Source organism: Fistularia commersonii, chromosome 33, assembly GCF_037954325.1.
Source record: "Fistularia commersonii isolate RoL2024-O1a breed Wild chromosome 33, RoL_Fcom_v1.0, whole genome shotgun sequence".
Taxonomy (NCBI): Eukaryota; Metazoa; Chordata; class Actinopteri; order Syngnathiformes; family Fistulariidae; genus Fistularia; species Fistularia commersonii.
The window spans coordinates 10,554,608-10,574,772 of record NC_141316.1 but is presented as its reverse complement, the minus strand read 5'-3'; the positions used below and the strand labels follow the sequence as shown (position 1 = coordinate 10,574,772).

At 50.5% G+C, this 20,165-nt stretch overlaps 4 protein-coding genes across 13 annotated transcripts in view; 1 reads left to right on the top strand and 3 right to left on the bottom strand.

Annotated features, from left to right (window-relative positions):
• Positions 1-4,101, top strand: part of LOC147215070 (MAGUK p55 subfamily member 3-like) — a 13,466-nt gene extending 9,365 nt beyond the window's left edge. For 2 of the 8 annotated variants that reach the window (XM_086140632.1, XM_086140631.1), the window contains exons 12-19: positions 1-6; positions 858-923; positions 1,184-1,339; positions 1,472-1,552; positions 2,342-2,435; positions 2,536-2,644; positions 3,365-3,466; positions 3,551-4,101. The exon at positions 1-6 is cut by the window's left edge. In XM_086140632.1, the coding sequence (XP_085996758.1) occupies positions 1-6; positions 858-923; positions 1,184-1,339; positions 1,472-1,552; positions 2,342-2,435; positions 2,536-2,644; positions 3,365-3,466; positions 3,551-3,730 (794 nt within the window). In that variant the 3' untranslated portion in view covers positions 3,731-4,101. The remainder of the gene's footprint in view (positions 7-857; positions 924-1,183; positions 1,340-1,471; positions 1,553-2,341; positions 2,436-2,535; positions 2,645-3,364; positions 3,467-3,550) is intronic. The other 6 variants (XM_086140635.1, XM_086140634.1, XM_086140638.1 and 3 more) reach the window with 4 other exon arrangements.
• Positions 4,102-4,150: 49 nt separating this feature from the next.
• On the bottom strand, positions 4,151-7,531 carry psmc5 (proteasome 26S subunit, ATPase 5). The gene is made up of 12 exons (XM_086140640.1): positions 7,447-7,531; positions 6,443-6,514; positions 6,295-6,364; positions 6,115-6,212; positions 5,979-6,035; positions 5,603-5,833; positions 5,250-5,376; positions 4,955-5,145; positions 4,761-4,859; positions 4,570-4,680; positions 4,407-4,493; positions 4,151-4,314 (listed from the first exon to the last, which is right to left on the bottom strand). The coding sequence occupies exons 1-12, from the start codon at positions 7,468-7,470 to the stop codon at positions 4,261-4,263; spliced, it is 1,221 nt and encodes a 406-aa protein (XP_085996766.1). The 5' UTR covers positions 7,471-7,531; the 3' UTR covers positions 4,151-4,260.
• Positions 7,532-7,854: 323 nt separating this feature from the next.
• Positions 7,855-15,744, bottom strand: smarcd2 (SWI/SNF related BAF chromatin remodeling complex subunit D2). 2 transcript variants are annotated; one of them, XM_086140408.1, is made up of 13 exons: positions 15,466-15,744; positions 14,070-14,272; positions 12,980-13,022; positions 12,754-12,876; positions 12,432-12,551; positions 11,938-12,033; positions 11,024-11,125; positions 10,782-10,943; positions 9,949-10,046; positions 9,706-9,841; positions 9,508-9,630; positions 9,219-9,320; positions 7,855-9,123 (listed from the first exon to the last, which is right to left on the bottom strand). In XM_086140408.1, the coding sequence occupies exons 1-13, from the start codon at positions 15,610-15,612 to the stop codon at positions 9,070-9,072; spliced, it is 1,509 nt and encodes a 502-aa protein (XP_085996534.1). In that variant the 5' UTR covers positions 15,613-15,744; the 3' UTR covers positions 7,855-9,069. The 2 variants fall into 2 exon arrangements, with proteins under 2 accessions (XP_085996534.1, XP_085996533.1); XM_086140407.1 differs by having other exon boundaries at positions 9,508-9,841.
• Positions 15,745-16,913: 1,169 nt separating this feature from the next.
• On the bottom strand, positions 16,914-20,050 carry atxn7l3b (ataxin 7 like 3b). 2 transcript variants are annotated; one of them, XM_086140413.1, is made up of 8 exons: positions 19,857-20,050; positions 19,610-19,742; positions 19,073-19,244; positions 18,889-18,989; positions 18,761-18,783; positions 18,608-18,653; positions 17,851-17,917; positions 17,601-17,738 (listed from the first exon to the last, which is right to left on the bottom strand). In XM_086140413.1, the coding sequence occupies exons 1-7, from the start codon at positions 19,905-19,907 to the stop codon at positions 17,868-17,870; spliced, it is 576 nt and encodes a 191-aa protein (XP_085996539.1). In that variant the 5' UTR covers positions 19,908-20,050; the 3' UTR covers positions 17,601-17,738; positions 17,851-17,867. The 2 variants fall into 2 exon arrangements, with proteins under 2 accessions (XP_085996538.1, XP_085996539.1); XM_086140412.1 differs by lacking the exon at positions 17,851-17,917 and having other exon boundaries at positions 16,914-17,734.
• Between the last annotated feature and the right edge of the window lie 115 nt (positions 20,051-20,165).

The window sequence follows — 20,165 nt, the reverse complement described above, 5'->3', positions numbered from 1 at the left end:
ATGGAGGTGAGGAACCTGCTGCTAAAAGCTAATCTGCACGCTTCTCACCTGCCACATGTTCACCCGTGGAGATTCATTCATCCCTTTGGTGGGACAGTGGAGATGGTGATCCACTGATCCCTGGGATGAAACACACACACACACACACTTCATAGTGACCTCCTCAGTCTGGGCTTCCTGGCTGCGCCTCAGTGTGTGTCCTCCATCAGCCTCCGTTGGTTTCCATTCACTCATTAGTCTGAGCTTCAGCTTCGGGTGGAGCTCCGTCCCGCGCGTGGAGAACCTCACGTCCAGCTCAGCTCCACTGGAGAAGGTCTCAGATGTTTGTCTTCTTCTGCCCCAACATGAGAATGACTTTGGGGTTTGATACGAGGAGTTGATTCTCAATCAGCTTGATATTTATTCAATTCAATCGTTATGTTTTCTTTGCAAAGATATAATCAAAACACTTCTGACACATACACACACACACACACACACACACACACACACACACACTTGATAGTTTAATTTTTATTGTATTAGTTCATATTTTTACATCACAATAGTGAATTGTCATTCTAGGCTTTAGGTATTTGTTAAAATGGTGAGGAAGTGTGTGATAAAGTCACACATACACACACACACACACACACACACACACACACACACACACACCCAGCTTTGTGTGTGCTTTGCATCATTCACTGAGCTTCTCATCTGTCTTGTGGGCGTCACCTCGGCTCACAACGCCACATAGGTGCTTTGCTTGTGTGTGTGTGTGTGTGTGTGTGTGTGTGTGTGTGCATGGCCTCTGAGCTTCTATGTTGTCGGTGAGATCTAAGCTGGTTGAATAAACGGTTTCATGTGGGCTTCAGTTTCTCCAAAGACAAAGGCAGCGCCGGCCTTCTGTGGCCGTGCCTTCTCATGGGACCTTTACTCAGGTACACCCTCACCCTTCTACGTGTGTGTGTGTGTGTGTGTGTGTGTGTGTGTGTGTGTGTGTGTGTGTGTGTGTGTGTGTGTGTGTGTGTGTGTGTGTGTGTGTGTGTGTGTGTGTGTGTGTGTGTATGCGACCTTGTGTTCATCTAAGTGACTTGAAGTCATGTGTGGAAGCCCTCTATGTCTGACCCGCTGTGACCTCGGTGAGGTGTGTGTCGGTTGTCCGTCCTCACCTCCTGTATCTCCATGTGTTGGTCCACAGCCGGGCGGCGCCGAAGCCTGCGGCTCAAGAAGGAAGGTCAGAGTTCTCCCGACGCCCCGGCTCCCGACGCCGGCCGGAACGACTTCCTGATTTACGAGGAAGTGACGCGTTACTCGCCGCAGCATGGCGCCAGGCCGCGCCTGGTCGTCCTGCTCGGTAGGTCTCCTTTGAGGTGGTGGAAAGTAGTTTGGTCTCTCTCACACACACACACACACACACACACTCATACACACATACACGCATACACACATACACACACACACACACACCTGTGGTATTTCCTTGCAGGCTCTCTGGGCTCCAGAGTCGCCGAGCTCAAGCAGAAGGTGATCGCTGAAAATCCCAGACGCTACGGCCTGGCGGTGCCTCGTGAGTTGGAGAGTTCAGCCAATCACCTGCCTCCATTTAACCATCAGCCAATCACCTTCCTCCATTTAACCATCAGCCAATCACCTGCCTCCATTTAACCATCAGCCAATCATCTTCCTCCCTTTAACTGTCAGCCAATCACCCTCCTCCATTCAACTGTCAGTCAATCACCTTCCTCGATTTAACTGTCAGCCAATCAAGTACCTCCACTTAACTTCCAGCAAATCACCTTCCTCCCTTTAACTGTCACCCAATCACCCTCCTCCATTTAACCATCACCCAATCACCTTCCTCCATTTAACCGTCAGCCAATCAAGTACCTCCATCTCACCCTCAAACCAATCACCGGCCGCCATCTCACCGTCACCCAATCACTTTCCTCCATCTAATCATCAACCAACCATCTGTCTCCAGTTTACTGTCAGCCAATCATCTGTCTCCATTTAAGAGAAAGCCAATCAACTGCCTGCATCTTACCACCAGCCAATCACCTTCCTCCTTCTACCACCATCGAACATTAATTTTTTTTTTTTTTACATTGCATAACATTACATTACATTGCATTTGGCAGACGCTTTTATCCAAAGCAACTTACAATAGAGGACATAGAGACTGCAAATACACTTGCAAATACACGAATATATATATTTATATTTATATTTATATACCAACGTTTACTCTGGGAGAACACAAAAATATACAAACATTTAAAATCAAAATAAGATCCACATCCACACATTAACACGCGTTGTTGAGTGGAGCTGCTAACTTTGCGCTCCTCGGCCGCAGACACGACGCGGCTCCGGAGGCTGCAGGAGCGGGACGGCCTGCAGTACCACTTCACCTCCAGGGCGGCGTTCGAGGCGGACATCCACCTCGGCAGGTGAAGGCACCGGATCTCCGGCCTGATGACAATCAAGCGGCTCCGGACGAGCAGGAATCGGTCTTGATTTCAGCTCCGCCCTGCTTGGTTTCCGCTGCAGGTTCATTGAATACGGGGAGTATAAAGAGAATCTGTACGGCACCAGTTTGGAGTCGATCCGCAGAATCCTGGATCAAAATAAAGTGTGCATTGTGGACGTGCAGCCGGAGGTCAGTGTTTAAAACCTTATTACAGGACTGTCGCAGAAAATTAGAATATTGGGATAAAGTTCTTTATCTTCTGTAATGCAATTAAAAAAAAACAAAATTGCTATTTCATGATATTCTAATATTTTGAGATAGGATTTTTGAGTTTTCTTAAGATGTAAGCCATAATCAGCAATATTAAAATAATAAAAGGCTTGCACATTTCAGTTGACTTGTAATGAATCCAGAATGTATAACTTTTTTTTTGTAATTGCATTACGGACGATAAAGAACTTTATCACAATATTCTAATTTTCTGAGACAGTCCTGTATTTTGATGGATTTTGTTTTGCACTTTAAGCTCATTCCCATCCATTTCACCCATAATGCTATCCGCATTGTATATATGTATGTGTATATATATATATATACATACATACATATACACACACACACATACATATAGGTGTATATATATGTATGTATATATACATATATATATAAGTATATATGTGTATATGTATATATATGTGTGTGTGTGTCTATACACATAAGTATATATATATATAAGAAATGATTATAGAGGAACGACTGTTCTTCCTCCTGCACCACCTTTAAGGTTTAATTTCACATTTATTTTTTTTCCCTTTCATTGTATTTATTTTTATTCATTTAAAAACAATGACAAAAAAAAATCTATCTTCTTGTGTGTGCACGCTGGCTGTTTTCTCGCCCCGACCGAAGGCCCTCCTGATCCTCCGGACGGCGGAATTCAAGCCGTACGTCATCCTGGTGAGACCGTCGCTCCCGGACGGGCCGGTGAAAGCGCTCAGCGTCGGAATGCCGGTAAATCCGAGCGGCGACGTGAAATCGCACAAGGAACGCCGAGCGCTCCAAACACAGCGTTTCCCCTCGTCTCGTCTTTGTCAGGGGGACGAGCCGCAGGACGTGAGGCTCTCGGCGGAGCGGATGGACGAGTGCTACGGCCACTGGGCGGACTACGTTCTGGTGAAGGGGGACCCGGTCAGCGCCCAGGCGGAGCTCCAGGAGGTTCTGGAGAGGCTGCAGACGGAGCCGCAGTGGGTGCCCGTGTCCTGGGCACAGCCCTAGACCGCTCACCGGGGCCGGAGCCGCGCCCGGACGACTCAACGCTTCCTGTGTCCTGATCGCAGCAGATATATATGTATGCATGTATGGATGTGTGGATGTATACATATAACTAAAGCAGGGGAAGTGGTTGAAGCTGAGTGGATGAATGCATCACTTTGGACTGCAAACCGAATGCTGGAAAAGAGTGTCTGCACCGTTCCTGCAGTGGAGACCTAAAGAGCCTGATAGTTGATGTCAGGTGAAACATCTACTCCCAGTACAAGCACTATTTATCACATCTATAGTCTACCAGCTACTACGTGAAGTGCCATATAAACACTATACGACCTGCTGTATATGAAAATGTTGGGACTGAATAAACATGCCGACGGACTCTCCCGGGTGTGTGTTAGAATGTGCTGAGCTGTGCGCGGATCAGCCTTTAGGGGAAACCATTTAGTTTATTATGAGGTCATGTGTAACAATTATAAACCATACATAAACAAAAGCCAGAAAATATACATATGGGTCTGCACCGTGCGCAGGCTCTTTTACTTCCAGAGTTTCTTGATCGACATGTTCTTCTCGCTGTCTTTCTGCATGACCTGGTGAAGGAACGAGACTTAAGATGAAGCTCGTGGCCGTTAAAGAAAACGTGTGGAGTTTTAAATGGAGGACGACGCGGCGCGGGCCTTACCTTGGCCACGGCCATCTCAAAGTCCTCCTGGGTGACGTGGACCCTCCTTTCCCTCAGAGCGTACATCCCTGCTTCTGTACACACACCCTGAACACAGACAGCGGATGTGAAAACGCCGCGGACCACCAGGTCATCACACGCCGTCCAGAGGGCCGGCTCTCACCTTAACCTCGGCGCCAGAGGCTCCGGGCATGAGCTCTGCAATTTTCCTCAAGTTGATGCCACGCGTCAGGTTCATCTTTCTGGAGTGGATCTTCAGGATGTCGAGACGGGCCTGGAGAGGCAGAGCACGGGTGTTTTTTACGATCGAATGAAAGGCTTGAAAGGGAAAGGTGCGACACGGCGAGGCCTTACCTCCTCGTTCGGAGGAGGAAACTCAATCTTCCTGTCAATCCTGCCCGGCCTGAGGAGAGCAGAGTCCAGGATATCGATTCGGTTGGTCGCCATGATGACCTGGCAGGGAGACGAGGAGGCGTCACTGAGCTGCCGTTCGGCTTCATTTACACACAGGTCAAAACCGCAGCTTCTAAAAAGACCGATGACCTTACTTTGATGTTTTTTGTTGCCTCGAATCCGTCCAGCTGGTTCAGGAGCTCCAGCATGGTCCTTTGCACCTCGCTGTCGCCCCCTGAGCCCCCCTCCAGGCGAGAGGAGCCGATGGAGTCGATTTCGTCCATGAAGATGATGGAGGGGGCGTGTTCCCGGGCCATGACAAACAGCTCGCGGACCATACGAGCACCTGCGGCACAAAGCCATTGAGGCGTAGCGTCAGACATCACATGTATGCGTACGTTTACGGGCCCTTTATTGCTCCCAGAGGACGATGATGGCGACGGTGCCGACCTTCTCCGATGAATTTCTGCACCAACTCTGAGCCAGACACTCTGATGAAAGTACAGTCGGTGTGGTGAGCCACGGCTCTGGCCAGCAGGGTCTTCCCCGTGCCCGGAGGTCCGTACAGCAACACACCCTAAACACAAACGTGCAGACCGTTCAGCAAATTAGAACTCACTTTAGTTTGGACAGTTAATTACAGGGACGCGGCTCGGCACGAGACTTCAGTTACATTTGCCGAGTCAAGCGCGTCCAAAGAACCAACAGAGCACAGAAGGGAATCTGGACTCAAACCTAATCTCCCTGATACTCCCATCCCACAGTGTGCTGGTGTCAGCAGATCAACTCAGACAGGAACCCACCTTTGGCTGTGCAATTCCCAAAGCCTCAAACAGCTCCGGGTGTTTGACTGGCAGCTCAATCACTTCCTTGATCTCCTTGATCTGCTTATCTAGACCACCGATCATTTCATAGGTGGAATCTGGAACCTTCTCCACCATCATGAGGGACACCAAAGGATCCACTTTGTTGGGGAGGATCTTGTGCAGGGTGTAGCTGTCGTTACGAAGAGCCACACGGCAGTTTGGCGTCACCTGTGAAGAGTCGTGTCACAAAGCAGAAGCACTGTGAAGCTTAAAGATTTGTTAAGTATATCACGATTTAGCGGTTTCCCAAGTGTTACATGAAGTACCCTGACTTTAAACCATGTTTATAAATGCCAGGAGCAGGAATACTAACGTCATTGATGTCGATGTTCTTGTCCACATCCACCACAAATTTTCCTTCTGGGTGCACCTGAAAATGACAGAGGCGGACATTTCGGTAAAACAGAAGGCCTCGGAAAAGTCGAGGAGCGCACGAGCGGGTGGCAAACCTTGACAAGAACTTTCTTCTTGTCCATGACCCTGACCACTTCTCCTACGTAGGATCCTTGCTCCTGCAGTAGCTGCAGCTCCTCACGGAGGAGACGCACTGAGGAAAAACAAGCCGGGTTGAAGACACTGTGGTTTTCGAGCCACACAAATCCGTGTCACAGTACTGAAGTTAAGTTTACCTTTAGCATTGAGCTCATTCCTTTGAGCCTGCAGACGTCTGAGATTCTGGCTTTTTTCATTCACTGTCAGCTATTGAAAAAACAACACTTTGGATTTGACAAGCCAGAAGGACCCATGCCTGAATTCGCAGAATAAACAGTTCCTTACCTGTAACTCCTCAATCTTAGACAAGTAGTACTGTCGTAGACCCGAGCCACCTTTACTCTCTCCCATCTCCATCTGTCAAAGGATTAGAGTCAAACGTTTTTCTTTGTTCGTTTCATCAGAGGTCATTTTTTCCAGAAATCCATCCCTGTTAAGCCACAGATAACCAAGTCAAAATGGCAAATAAAACTGCATCCAAAAGTGAGTTATTCTGTAGTGGAAGGTTAAATCTAGTCACTCTGTGATTTGTCTTACTGGTTGATACACACTGAATTTACCAGCCATTAAAAGTCGGTCTGTTCTTTCAAAACATTTATCAAAGTTTTAATTTGATACGGGCTGATTAGGCCAAACAAATCCACACCGGGAAGAACAGTCACAGTAGCTTTGCTTACCCTTATCTCTTCAAAATGTAACCACAGTCAATACTTGCACACAAGTCGAAAGATAGCAGCTGTGGCATATACAGTTCGACCATCAGAGTACTAACTTTGCCAATTTCTAGTGACCGTTTCGTAACCATTTTATAATTTGAGCAACAACACACTCATCCGATCATAAACAACTGTGCATTTGAATAGCAGTGCTACTATGTAATTGATGTAGCTAATTGCATGGCGCTACCGTTGATTAGCTTTGCGAACATTACGTTGCAAAAAAGTCGCCTAGAGTAAAGGTCGTGGTCATTTGGAGCTGTTCATTATAAATGTGTCACATATTACGGGTGAAAAAACCCTTTCGTATTCGTACACGAAAGGCCGGTGGGGACGCGGAGCCGCGGCCGCCCCGCTGTCCGGCTAGCTTAGCTACAATGAGACAGCAAACCCGGTAGCCTTCAACACATTCGATGCATTGAAGGAAGCCAGAATTCCAACTTGACAAGAAACGTGTATTAGCTATTAATATCTAAAATCCTTTCAAACAGCGTACTGGCTGAACACCTGACGGTGTCGTTTCATTGACACCGCAGCCCGAAAAGCGAGAGAAATACAGAAAAAAACACCTACATGATCAATCCCGTCCACCTCCATATTGAATTGTTCACTTCCGCCTCAGCCGGAGCGCATTTCCGGGGGACTTCTTCGCGCTGCCGGACTGAGAGGAACGGTGACCACAGCGCCCCCTAGTGGACAGAAATATACAGCCTGCTGAGGAGCTGCTCTTGGCAGGCCAGGATTCTCTCCAGGATCTAGAAATCCTGCGTGGACCTGGTCACGGAGCACAGAATCAACGGCTGGTTGCGCTTGAGGGAGCAGCCTACTCCTCCCGGTTGCTTCGGGAGGGGTAAACATGTCTGAGGAAGCAGCCCGAACATGCAGGTCCAGCCCTGCAAGCGGCTCAGAACCATGCAGCTGAGACATGTCGTGTCAAGCTCCCATGTTTTGGTAATAATAATGAAAAACTGGGTGAGGCTCTCTTTCATGTGCATTTATTGTATAAAAAAAAAAAATTAAAAAAATCAGATGAAATATAAGCTTGAAGGGCTTCGACGGATGATGCACGCCATGCAAACATTTAAGAGGCCGCGGGAATAAGGCAGAAACATTATCTTTATGACACTCAGCACAGCTCTAAGGAGGAATGTTCAAAGAATTTCTGGAAATCCGTGCAAATAAAAAAAAAAAGCGTCATCAAAAAGTGAACATGAAATGATAAAATGTACAAAAAAAAAAAAAAGTTTAGCCGTTAACCTGATACAACAGCTGCATTCCTGTTATATTAGGACCTGCTGGGGAAGTGTGGCTCCTGCTCGCTCTTCCAGAAGAAACACTTCAACCCAGAGGATCCTGCCGCAAACCCCATTCTTGGCACGAAAACAATACAACACCCCCCAATGACAGATGAAAACAACATGTAAACATTCTGGCAGCACAAGAAGACATCTGAGTCCCAGCTGGAACAAATCCCTGCACAAACAGTTCAGTTCCCCAAGTAGAGCTTTACTGAAAGTCCTCGTCGTACAGAGTGAAGACATGTTTTGTTTGTCACTTATCTTATAACTAAAAAAAACATCAGCACCTTAACTTGTAAAATCATTGCGAGCGTAAAAGGCGAGTTATAGTCAGGATGCAAAGGCAAGACGCCTAGAGAAGTATTATTTTGCTTTAAGAAGATATAATCTGTAGTTTCTAAATGTGATTATGAAAAAAATAGATATATTTCTGATGTACAAATGTTTTAGCAATGGTAAATGTCTCAGAAGTATATTGGCAACCACGGGTCCGAGCCGTTTATTCAGGAAATACCAGGCATCAGGTAGAATTCACACCCTAGGAATATGGCTTCAAAAGTAGAGGTAATAAAGAAGGTTTTTAAATCAGCACGGAGCGGCAGCGGCGGTGATTCTTCCACCCGGACGGCACCGGTGCTTAAGGCTTTCAAGCATGTACCGTAACCATAGCATAGAGCGAAAAAAAAACAACAGAAATGACTTGCCCGGGCAGAAAATGAAAATAAAATTGGAAAAAAAAAATCATCCGTGACACCTTCCAAATCCTCACATTGGTCTCCGTTTCGTTCCTTTCGGAGGACGCCGTCCGAGCGACGCTTGTAAACATTCGAGCCGCAACATTAGCTTGCCGAGCTCGTTCCCATTTGTAATGAGAGGACGTCGCAGCGCGGGCGCCGCTTTAGGTGAGCCGGATGCCGAGCACCTGCTCCAGCTCCTGCCTTCGCTGCTGCATCTGAAACACAAGACGCCGGGACTGAGCTGCTGCAACAACAGCGAGTGCAACACACACACGCACACACACACACAGAGTCAGCAGGACGGTCTTACTTTGGAGTAAATGTATCTCCCCACCGCCTCCGGCATCCACGGCGCCTGGTAGAATTCCGTCCTCCTCTCCTCCTCCGGGTTCCCCGTCACATCCGTCATCAGCTGTGGACGGACAAGGAGCCGCACATCTTGAATGCTATGAAACAATCCCGTTTGTTTTTTTTCGTGTATCGGGGTGACTCGGGCTTTGGTCTCGGAGCTTCTGAGTCCACCAGACGGTCAGCGTGAAGTTTAAGACACAGGAACGTCACGCGTGAAAGCGCCTGACAGTCCGGGAGCAAACATCTACCTTGAGATCCCTGCACTGTGACTTCAGCCAGTCCTGGATGAAGTCCTGCGGATTGTTGCTGAAGCTCAACATGAAGTCCCTCTCGGTCTTCAGCTGGTTGATGTACTCGATGGTCTCGTGGATCTGCGGGCGGGACCGACGTGGCGGTGTCAGCGGCTCTTCTCCGCTCCGAATCCCACGGAGGTCCGCGCACCTCACCTTCATTTCCAGCGCGGCAATCTCCTGCTGGTTGGTGGTGGAGGACAGGAAGCTGTTCATCTGGACCTTCAGCGGGTCATCCACCTCCACGTCGATGTCGTAACACGCCGTCTTCTTCTGGTCCGTGGGGTCCACGCTGCTCATGGAGGACAAAGGCAGACCCGGGTTAGGAGACGGAATCTAGGTTCCATAAGATCATTGCAACACACACACACACACACACACACACACACACACTCCCACCTGATCACGTGATTGATGATGATGGGGTCGGGGTGTTGAAGAAGCCCGGCCAGCTTCATGGGGATCTCCGAGAACCTCATACGAGGACAGCCGAAGATCTGGGGCGGGAAGGCGGGGGAGAGGACAGCGTTCGGTTTGCAGAGCCGAACATGTCAAAAATACATAAATAATCCCATCATTGTCTGGAGGCCTCTGTGGTGAGAAACGTTTTGGAGAAGCAGTCAGGTCGATGACTGACCTCCAAGAACAACTGAATAAATTAATCTGGTCATTTTTGAAGCAATTCTCACTCCACTCTGTGAATGAATGACAAATACAAGGAATACAAGGACGAGGCAGTGGGGAGACGATCTCCAAACACTGATCATCACCAAAAGACAGGAGGCAGGGCTGAGGTTCAGTTTGGGAGCAACCAGGATGGAGAGGATCAGGAATCAGTAGATGTTTTGGAGGGGATTTCCCAACTTTACTGATTTCTGACAAGCCTGGCTGCCGTGACATTTGATCTTTCCTGGGGATGAATAGCATCATCCATCTCCATTTCAACCCATAATGATGCAGCATCTGTAAGCTGGAGGCGACAGAGGTGGAGATGTGGAGGTTCTCTTTCAGAGTGAGCAGGAAGGAGGGACAGCACACAGTAGATGTTTAGGACACGGACAGAGGAGGTTGTAGGAGGTCTAGAGGAAGACCAGAGAGGAGGCTTATGGATGGAGAGGAAGAGTCCAGGAGGTGAGTTGGTGTGAGAGGGTTAGATGGAGACAGGTGATTGGCTGTGGGAGCAGCTCAGAGGAGGAGGAGAAGAGTACGACGGGCCAGCGTGGGTCCAATACCTGTCTGAAAAAGCGGTTGCAGTTGATGAACTCCTTCTCGTGACTGTCTTGCAGCTTGTTGTTCTTGATGTAGAGCCAGAGCGCCTGCATGATGCTGGCCCGGGTCTGCGTGTGCACGCCCAGCAGACGGGCCAGCCGCGGGTCCAGCTTGTACTGCGGCGGCTGAGAGAGCGACACAGCTCAGAGGACGCCTCCTTCAACCCGCCGCGTCATCACGGAAAAGGAAACTCCAAGCCGCGTACCTGGTGATCCAGCATGAGCAGCAGGGTGCATTTGACGTTCACGTCCCCCGGCCTCTTGACCTGGAAGCCGTCCGTCTCCTGGGTGGTGGGCATTCTGTGCCACTGGCGGATCAAACACAAATATTACTGGAATTACGCTCAGCTCCTCTGCAGCTCGACGGGTTTTGAGAAGCGCTTGGAACAAGGGTCGGCAACTTTTACCGCTCAAAGAGCCATTTGGACACGTTTCCCCGGAGCAAAGAAAACACAGGGAGCCACACAACCCTTTTGAAATTTAAAAGAATTAACAAGGCATATAACCTTGTTTTTGCCTTTTGCTATGTAGAGACAAAATATGTGTAAATATAAATATTTAAAAAAAAAAATACATATATATATATATATATATATATATATATATATATATGTTTGTTTGTTTTTTTTTTTTTACATTTATTTATTTATTCATTTATTTTTTTAAATCAATGGACAACTGCAGAGAAAACAAAATGACATTTCCACAGGCCAAAAAACATTTTAAACTCCAAAAAAAAAGACCCTGGGTTGAAGGTTACTTTTAACCGAAATACTCTGTGTCTCTATTTGAGTCCTTCTTGCAAAAAAAAAAAAAAAAAAAAAAAAAAAATCCAAACATAAATGATCCAGCGGCAGCAAACAAACAATGCCGTCATCCTTTTACTGCCGCGTGCAGTCGCTTATTAAGAGCGACAAAAATATTTGAACACCTTTTATTCAGATGTTCCAAGATCGCCATCACATTTAAAAAATGATCTAAAACTATCATAAAATACATTTTAATTAAATACTCGTTTCTAAAAGCCACAGGGAGTCGGGGTCGCCGACCCCTGGACGAGATGAGCCGGGATCATCTCTCCTTTCAAAGATGTCATGAAGGCTGCCTGGCGCAGACTGACCTCCACCAGGTGGTTGTCGGGTCCGTAGAGCTCCTTGTCCAGCTCGATCACCAGGCTCTTGAAGAAGGACGAGAACTTCCTCTTCTGTTTCCCGGGCTGCGAGAAGAGACGGGGTCACGACAAAGACAAAGAGCGGAGGCGGTGAGGAAAAAGGCTGTTCAGGCGGAAGACGGGGGCTTTGCAGGGGAAACAGAAATAAAATCCCGCCATCCTTCACGCAGCCCCGGAGGACTCTGAGCTAAGGGGGGTCGGCGGCAGCACGCGGAGGTTTGAGCCTCGGCCTTAAGAGAAAGCACATTGCCGAGTGTGTGAGGAGTTGCCGGGTGAAGAGCGAGCGAGCAGTAAACACACATCTGGTCGCGGAGCCGGAGCCAACGGCCTTGCAGGGCCGGACACACTGAAAAAAAATTCTTGGAGTGCCTCGGCGCCGGGGGGCCGCCTCGGCGCCGGGGGGCCGCCCCGGGCGCCCCAGCAGTCAGAAAACGTTCGCTCACTTCCTCCAGAAGTTTCCCCTCCACTCGCAGCTCCCAGGAGGAAACCTTCTCGGCCTCCTCGCCCTCGGGCTTGCTGGGGGTGTACGTGTTGGAGATGTAGATCCGCAGCTTGCGCTTTTGCTAGGGGGCGAAGGAGAAACGAGAACATTAGGAGAACCTCGATGGCTGGAAATCCCCGATCTGACCCAGGGCGTATCTCGTATCTCCGTTCCTTCAGCTGCTTCTACGGTCCCGGACCTTTCTTTGAAGGACGCGTCGGTGAAGTCTCAGCCAGCCTGTTTGCTGAGTGCGGAGTACAGTACAGAACATTCATGAGCCATACCATAATGGGCTTCTTGATGGCCTCCTGGATCTCCATGCGCTTACGAGCGATGGTCTGGTCCAGTTTCCTCTCGAAGGCCAGGAGGTCCATGTAGGCTTGAGACTCCGGGACCAGCTCTCGGATCTGGAGTGGACAGCGGGGCGCGGCGTTTGAACAAACACGGGACGACTACATGTGGAAACAAAGTCCAGGTCTGAGGAAACTTTGAGAGCGAGATGGTCTTTACCCTCTGCGGGAGAACCTTGTCGGCCATCTTGCGTCTTTTGGCCCTGAAGAACCAAACAACCGTCACGTATTAGACGAGCGCCAGCGAGATCCCTCTGGATGATATCACTTCATGTTTGCTCCGAACAAGGACCTTTATGTTGAAGCCGGCGTAAGAAAACAGTTCTTCTGAGGAAGAACCTTCAATAAACAACATGAGATGAGCGGACGTCGCAGAGAAAGAGCCCATTCACATCCCTGATTGTCAATTATCCCCGCTTCCCATCTCCATGGCAACATCTCGGCCGCCGCTCTCTCTCGGCGGCGGCGGCGGCGGCACCTCGGGCCCCGGCCCGCCGTTTCACAGAGGCCGGTCTGTCTCCATAATCCAATCATACACTTCCCCCTCATTCTGAACAAATCCAATTGTGAGACACTTTCATAGGAAGTTAGGAAGTGTCCTCCGGCCCCGCGGCGCGCTAACACGACCACACTGGCCGTTCTGTGCGCCCGCAAGGAGGATTACGCCGTAATTGCTGCCGTACATCCAGGCTGGCATGGACGCGTGGCGGAATACCTGCGTCCCCTTTGAACGCGGAGGCCGTTCACCAGACGAGAACGTCCTGGTGCGATCCTCGCCACGGCCGCGGATTCATCACGGCTCGCAGGCAAGAGAAAAACTTGACCTGCTGTTTTTGGGGGAAAAAAAAAGGGGGAATTTATGTTGCAAGTTCTTGTTTGCAAAATGAATTTGCTATTAAAATGGAATTCCAGTCCCGGTCGGAGACAGGCGGGGAGGACGTGCTGCTCTGAGTTAAAAGGACACTTGGAAAGAAGCTAAAGTGAGTCCGTAAACCTCAGAGTTCTTGGACGGGCTGAAGGCCACCTCTGAGCAGACTCAGGAGACACGTTCTACAACATCAGGTCAGCTCAAGAACTTGTTATCTGCTGAAAACGCAGTTGGGTGAGAACGTTCTCTCAGAGTGCCACTCCTTCCATTGGCCTCAGGAAGCCTTGGCAGCAACTGTTCTGCACACACACACACACACACACACACACACACACACACACACACACAAAACCACAGAGAGTTTCACTTCTCCACTCTTTACCCTCTTCTCAGGCCCCCGAGTGCCTCCTGCTGCTGCTGCTGCTGCTGGTGGTGGTGGAGGAAGCGTTTCCTGGAGGCATCCATGGGTGGAGGTCCCATGCCTGGACGCATGGACATGGAGCCGGCGCCGTAGGAGGGTCCGGGGAGCTGACCCCCCAGGGTCCCCATGGGGACGCCGCCCCGGCTCGAGGGCATCCCGGGCCGCTGTGAACAGAAAGAGGGAAGTTGAAACTGTGATCACGAATAGAAAAACTATAGATTGTCTTCAGGACTTTTCTGAAGATCCTGAGTGACGTATGACTCCCGGTAACAGATATTCATGTTTGTCCGTCGCTCCAAACCCAGCCCTAATCAGTGGCTGAGACTGAAACCTGAGCAGAGAAAGGACGGAGCTGCACGTCCCCCCCAGGTATGAAGGTACGAGGAGGTCCGGGGGACGATGCAGACGGCCGAGAGGAGCGGTGAAGAACACCACCGGCTCCGATGTCCTCTGAGCTGCTCATGTCCAGGCCCAAAGTGAACCCTGGACACGAGATTGTTCTACACGCCAGATGTTTCCTTAAACTTGGCAGATTCAAGACACCAATTCATGACTAAACACTTGGAGATGTGCTCTCAGTAGAGGGAGGAGAAGGTTGGAGCTGCCAGAGAGGAGGGTTACGGATGGAGGGAACAAGGGGAGGATAGCGAAGAAGGGGTTAGATGGAGGTCTCCATGACCTCCTGGGGGGAGCAGCAGAGAGAAGGAGAACTTGGAGATGTTGTTCAGTGGAGGGAAAAAAAAAGCACAGAGCACATGTTAATGTCCATGTGACTGGGAGCTGGAGGTGCCTGCGGGTGGAGAAGAGCTCAGGGGGGAACCAGTGAGGAGCCGGGCTCCGGAGCCTGGGGAGCCCGGGGAGAGGTGCAGGGTGCCCGGGGAGAGGCGCGGGGTGCCCGGGGAGAGGCGCGGGGAGCCCGGGGAGAGGCGCGGGGAGCCCGGGGAGAGGTGCGGGGAGCCCGGGTAGAGGCGCGGGGAGCCCGGGGAGAGGTGCGGGGAGACCGGGGAGAGGCGCGGGGAGACCGGGGAGAGGCGCGGGGAGCCCGGGGAGAGGTGCGGGGAGCCCGGGCTCCCTCACTTGGGGCGGCTGAGAAGTTACTGTCAAATGCGGAAGTAAAAAACCGCACCTCGATCTCTTTGTTTCGTGAATAAGATTTAAAACGAGCTCGGCTCGCCGTGCTGCCGCCTCGGCCTTTATTGTAATGTTCTTGTGATATTCTTTAATATTCTGGAGGAAAAACACAAACCCGGAACTCGGACCGCGGAGCTCCGCTTCCCTCCCCTCCCCTCCCCTTCCCTCCCAGCCCCACGCCTGAGCCCGGGGCTCGGCGGCGCCGCGGCGGGGTTCGGGCTCTGACCTGGGGGAACGGCGGCCCGCCGCCCATGGAGCGGCCGTAGCCCACCGACGAAGGCGGCATCCCGGGTAGCCTCATTCCGGGGCCCGGCGACAGGGCGCCGGCGCCGGGGGCGAGGGGCGCTCCCGCGAAGCCTCCTCTCGATGCCATCTTTGAGAGCCACAAGTGGTTTCTGTAAGTCCCGGAAACAATTTCAAAATAAAAAATGTGGGAAAGCGAGTTCCGCGGGGGGGGCGGCTTCGGCTCCGGGTTCGGCCGCCGGCTCTCCGCGGGTTCGGCTTTGACAGCGGGCGGCTGTCAACAAAGAGCTAGCGGCCGTTAGCCTGCCTCCTCCGGCGCCAGTTCCGGGCTGCTCCTCCGCCTACAGCCGCCGCCCGCTTCCCGTCCACGGGGTCACCGCCTCCCTCACTCCCGCCCGCCCGTCTGGCTCTCCGCCGGCCCAGATGGAGCTCCGGGGCCGGCAACGGACCCGGGGGGAGGCACCGGGGGAGGAAGGACCGGGCTGGGTCGACCCGCTCCGGGGAAACTACTATCACTACTTGTGACTGCACGCACACACGCACCAATTATGCATTCATTTCCACGGTGGCGATGTTTCAGTGTCGCCGACGGACTACAGACTAACATGGGAAATGTAGTCTTTTGTAATGTTTTTTTCGTTTTGCGTTTGTTTTGGTTTATGTTGCCACTCCGAAAACACAAACATCGACCTGCTCTGTCATCCATCATACACACACACACACACACTCTCATTATGTATTACTTTTAACAGCAGTAATGTTTCAGTGTCTGACGGACTACCGACTAAGATGGGAAATGTAGTTTTTTGTAATGTTTTTTGTTTGCCACTCCGAAAAACAGCAGATTCTCAACCACCGCCCTGCTCTGCGATCCATCACACACACCCACAAGCACGCAAACACACACGCACATATTGGCCTCAGGATGTAGAACTTTGCAGATGTAACCATGGGATTGTGTCCACATATCACAAATTCAAAAGACATTTAAAAGAAAAGGCAGCGCAGCATAAAATGTATCAACGTTGCACTTGGAAAACACACCCACAGATTTTGTTGTCTAATGAACACATCTTTATTATCAGATTGAACCATTGTTTTTTTTCTGCATGCATGATCTGGTGTTCCACCATGTTGTCTGGGTAAGTTCAGAAAACAAACGTAGCATGAGATTCTGTTTGTGACCCCGAAAACAGCAACGTATCGCAGATCAACATGCTTTCCCCATTGCCGTGGTTTTGATCTCTTCTTGATTTTTAATATCCATCCGTCTCGCGGGGTGGGGTCTCCGGGTCCCCGTCCACTTGGTCCGGCTCCTCCGGGGGAATCCCTGGGCGTTCTCCCCTCCTCCCGGGGGGATTTGAATACTTTCATGTAAACTTCCACACGCAGCCCTGGTTCAGAATCCAAGTTAACATGGCAGCAAAGAACATGTAACATATCATTTATTATGACAGACAGATGAAATAAAACTGAGCTATGATAGCAGCAATTCAACAGTTGGAATATTTACACTATCACATCACACCGAAGGACACCTGTGACCCTTTGTAAAGTAAACACGTGGTGCAAAGACATCTTTGAATTCTAGAAAGCAAGCTGGTCTAGCCACCAAAAAACAAACTAAAAAAAATAAAATAAACCAACATCTTGATCCTTTGAAATTAATTTTCCATAGGAGAATAATAACAGTGATGTTTGCGTGTCCTCTCTCTCACACTGAGCCGATGATCAGTTTGAGCGGAACCGAATGTCAAATGAAAGGACAGACGTTCCTCCAAACATCCTGACCCTCCGCCGTATCGTCTTCCACCGAAGAAAACAAAAGACGACTTCATGCCTGGCCGTCATACTGTCTGCGGACGCGATTATGACGTCCTCTTTGCCGGCGAGTAAGACACACCGGCCTATTTCTGTGCGACGAGACCACATCTGCATATCCGTGGTCTGAGATGATCCACTCCAGAGGGTCCGGAGAAGATGGCACCAGTGTCGGAGCGGTATCCTCGGGAACGAAGCTACATCTCAAGTATAAAGTGTGAGGTCTTTGAGTTTTAACGTCCGATGATTTCCTAACACGAGGGTGAAGTGATACGGGTATTCCCGTGGGTGCGCGTGCTGGGGTGCAACTGGACACACACCGCTAAGAGAATCTACTCTTGTGGCTGAGTGTTATTGAGGGAAAGCCTCATCTTTCATCAGCATGCGTGGACTTTCCTGGTTCTCCATCCGACGCCTGGGACCCATCAAGCCTGCGGTGGAGGGAAAAAAAAAAGAAAAAAAAACACATAATCAATACCATTCGTGCAGGGGAATGTAAGCGTCCCTTCATTTTATCACTCAGAATACTCAGAAAATGCTTCCCTGCTCCTCAGCTCCAGCTGTTCAACCTTCCACTGAGTCTCTTCGAGCTTTGGAGGTCACCACAAAGGCGACTGAACGGTGATCAAACAAAAAAAAAACATAATTTTCTGACTTATTAGCAGCTGATGGGTGAGAAATTACATTTACAACGCGGCTAGTTTTAGTTGAGGATGGATGTACGGGTGCGTGTGAGACGCGTGGTGCCGACAGGACTTTTCATGAGGTTGCAGGATGTTTGTTCGAATCTTTACAGCGACCCTCTCCTTGATGACGCCACATCGTTCAGCTCGTCATTTTGACCTGACGGACAAATGTATATCGGCCGCATACGGCAAGAATTCCAGGGCCAAATCTGACGTGACCTTGCAGGACAAGGATTGGTTCTGCTGCTCATGAAAAACCAGCAGAAGTTTTAAACGCTGGCTCCTGTCAGCAGCTATTAAAAACCAATGCTTGTTGACTCGAGAGAGGAATTTAAAAACAGGTGTCTGGCTTTCAGAATGTTTTACAATCAGGTGGTGTGTGTTAGCTGTGGTCTGTGTTAGCAGTGATGTGTGTTAGCGGCGGAGCGTGTTAGCAGCGACAACAGCAGAAGGAGAGTTGGTATGACGAGAACTATCTGATGTTTTGCTGCAAGTGACGTGACGCTCATTTGATTTGATAATTGCAATGAGACTTGGTGAAGAAAAAGAACCTGAATGTGGGATTTTTAGAGTCACATAAACAAAGGGTCACTGATGCACAGAAGAAGCTCAACTTACTGCTCTTGTGCTTGAACGATTTGGACCTCCTGGGTGAATTTGGATTCTGGGATGAAAGAGGAAAACAAAACACTGAGGGGGAGGATCTCGGAATCCAAAGTTTTCATGAAACATTTAAAATGCGGAGACGTGAAATGATCAAATCTTAAGTACCTTGTCAGATTTCCTTTTCTTAGCTGTGAAACAAAGGACATCAGTTTTAATCCAGAAGGTATTTCAGGACATCCCACGTCCCAAACCCAAACCCCAGGGCCGGCCATCAGAACACGAGAACCGGCTACCTTTTTTTTCCGCCCCGTAGGACCAGTCGTTATCGTTGACGTCGTCGTTGTCCTCCTGGTCGCTCTCCGACTTGTTGTTGGTGTTGTTTCCGGTGACTATCCTGCGGACCGCGGGGCGAGAGTCCAAAGTGACCGCATTATCTCCAGACGTCCTTCAGAACAGGTCCCCCGGCCCGCGGCGTACCTGCGGTTGGCGATGCGGCTGCTGTTGCGGCCCATCCCCAGACACTTCTCCAGGTGCGGGGCGAAGCGGGACGCCGCGATGCTGCGGCTGCAGTTGGGACACACGCACTCCTTGTTCTTCCACTGGTTGTACACCTGGCCGAACACGTCCAGCCCCGGCTGGTCCACGATTTCTTGGGATTTAAAAACAAAAGGCGGAGAAGAGTGATCGGGAGAAGGTCTCGGTCGTCCGGACTTCGGGAAGCTCGGACGAGAGGCGAAGCATCATCGCGACACGTTATCCATGAATGACAAGATTATTTTCGACATCTTTTCCTTCGGGGACGAGCAGCTCACAGCAGAGTCCATCCTGGACAACCTTCTCCAACATCTCGCTTTCCATCTCTGCCTCTTGGCCGAGGCGGAGGACCACGGTCCGATGTGTTTGCCCCGAGGCCCGAAGGCTGACGGCAGCGGGACCGGGATCACACCTCTTATCTACGCATTTGAAACTCACACTGATCCGGCCCGCCCCAGAAGAACACCAACCCCAACTCACCGAAGTCCCTCATACTTTCTTGGTCCGTGTCATCCAGGAAGAAGTAGCCCTGTTTGACGGCCCGGTGGACCTCAAAGCAGAGACCCAGGCAGGCGTCCTCCACCAGGTCGGACAGGATGTCCTGCGCCAGACCCTGGCAGGGCGGAGGACCAGGGACATGGAGATCAGCCAAGACATCCAGGAGACCCTTCTGGTGTGTGTGTGTGTGTGTGTGTGTGTGTGTGTGTGTGTGTGTGTGTGTGTGTACCTCCAGCTTGCTGTTGTCCAGGCTGGACATTGAAACCTCCTCCATTTTCATTTGCCAGAAGCTCCGGATGAGCGGCCGCCACTGTGGTCATGCTGCAGCGCGGCCGGCTGCTCTGCGGGGCCCGGGGAGCGGCGGGACGGGACGGGACGGGGGGGGGGGGGGGGGTGCAGTCCGGAGCGGGATCACGCACAAACACCCACCGCAGACCTGCGTGATTTCCACATTCAGAGCCAGCCCCGGCCCGCAGATACCCACGACCGCCGGGGTTTGCGCGTCCTTCAACCCGCGGCCGTTAGCACCGCAGCCCGG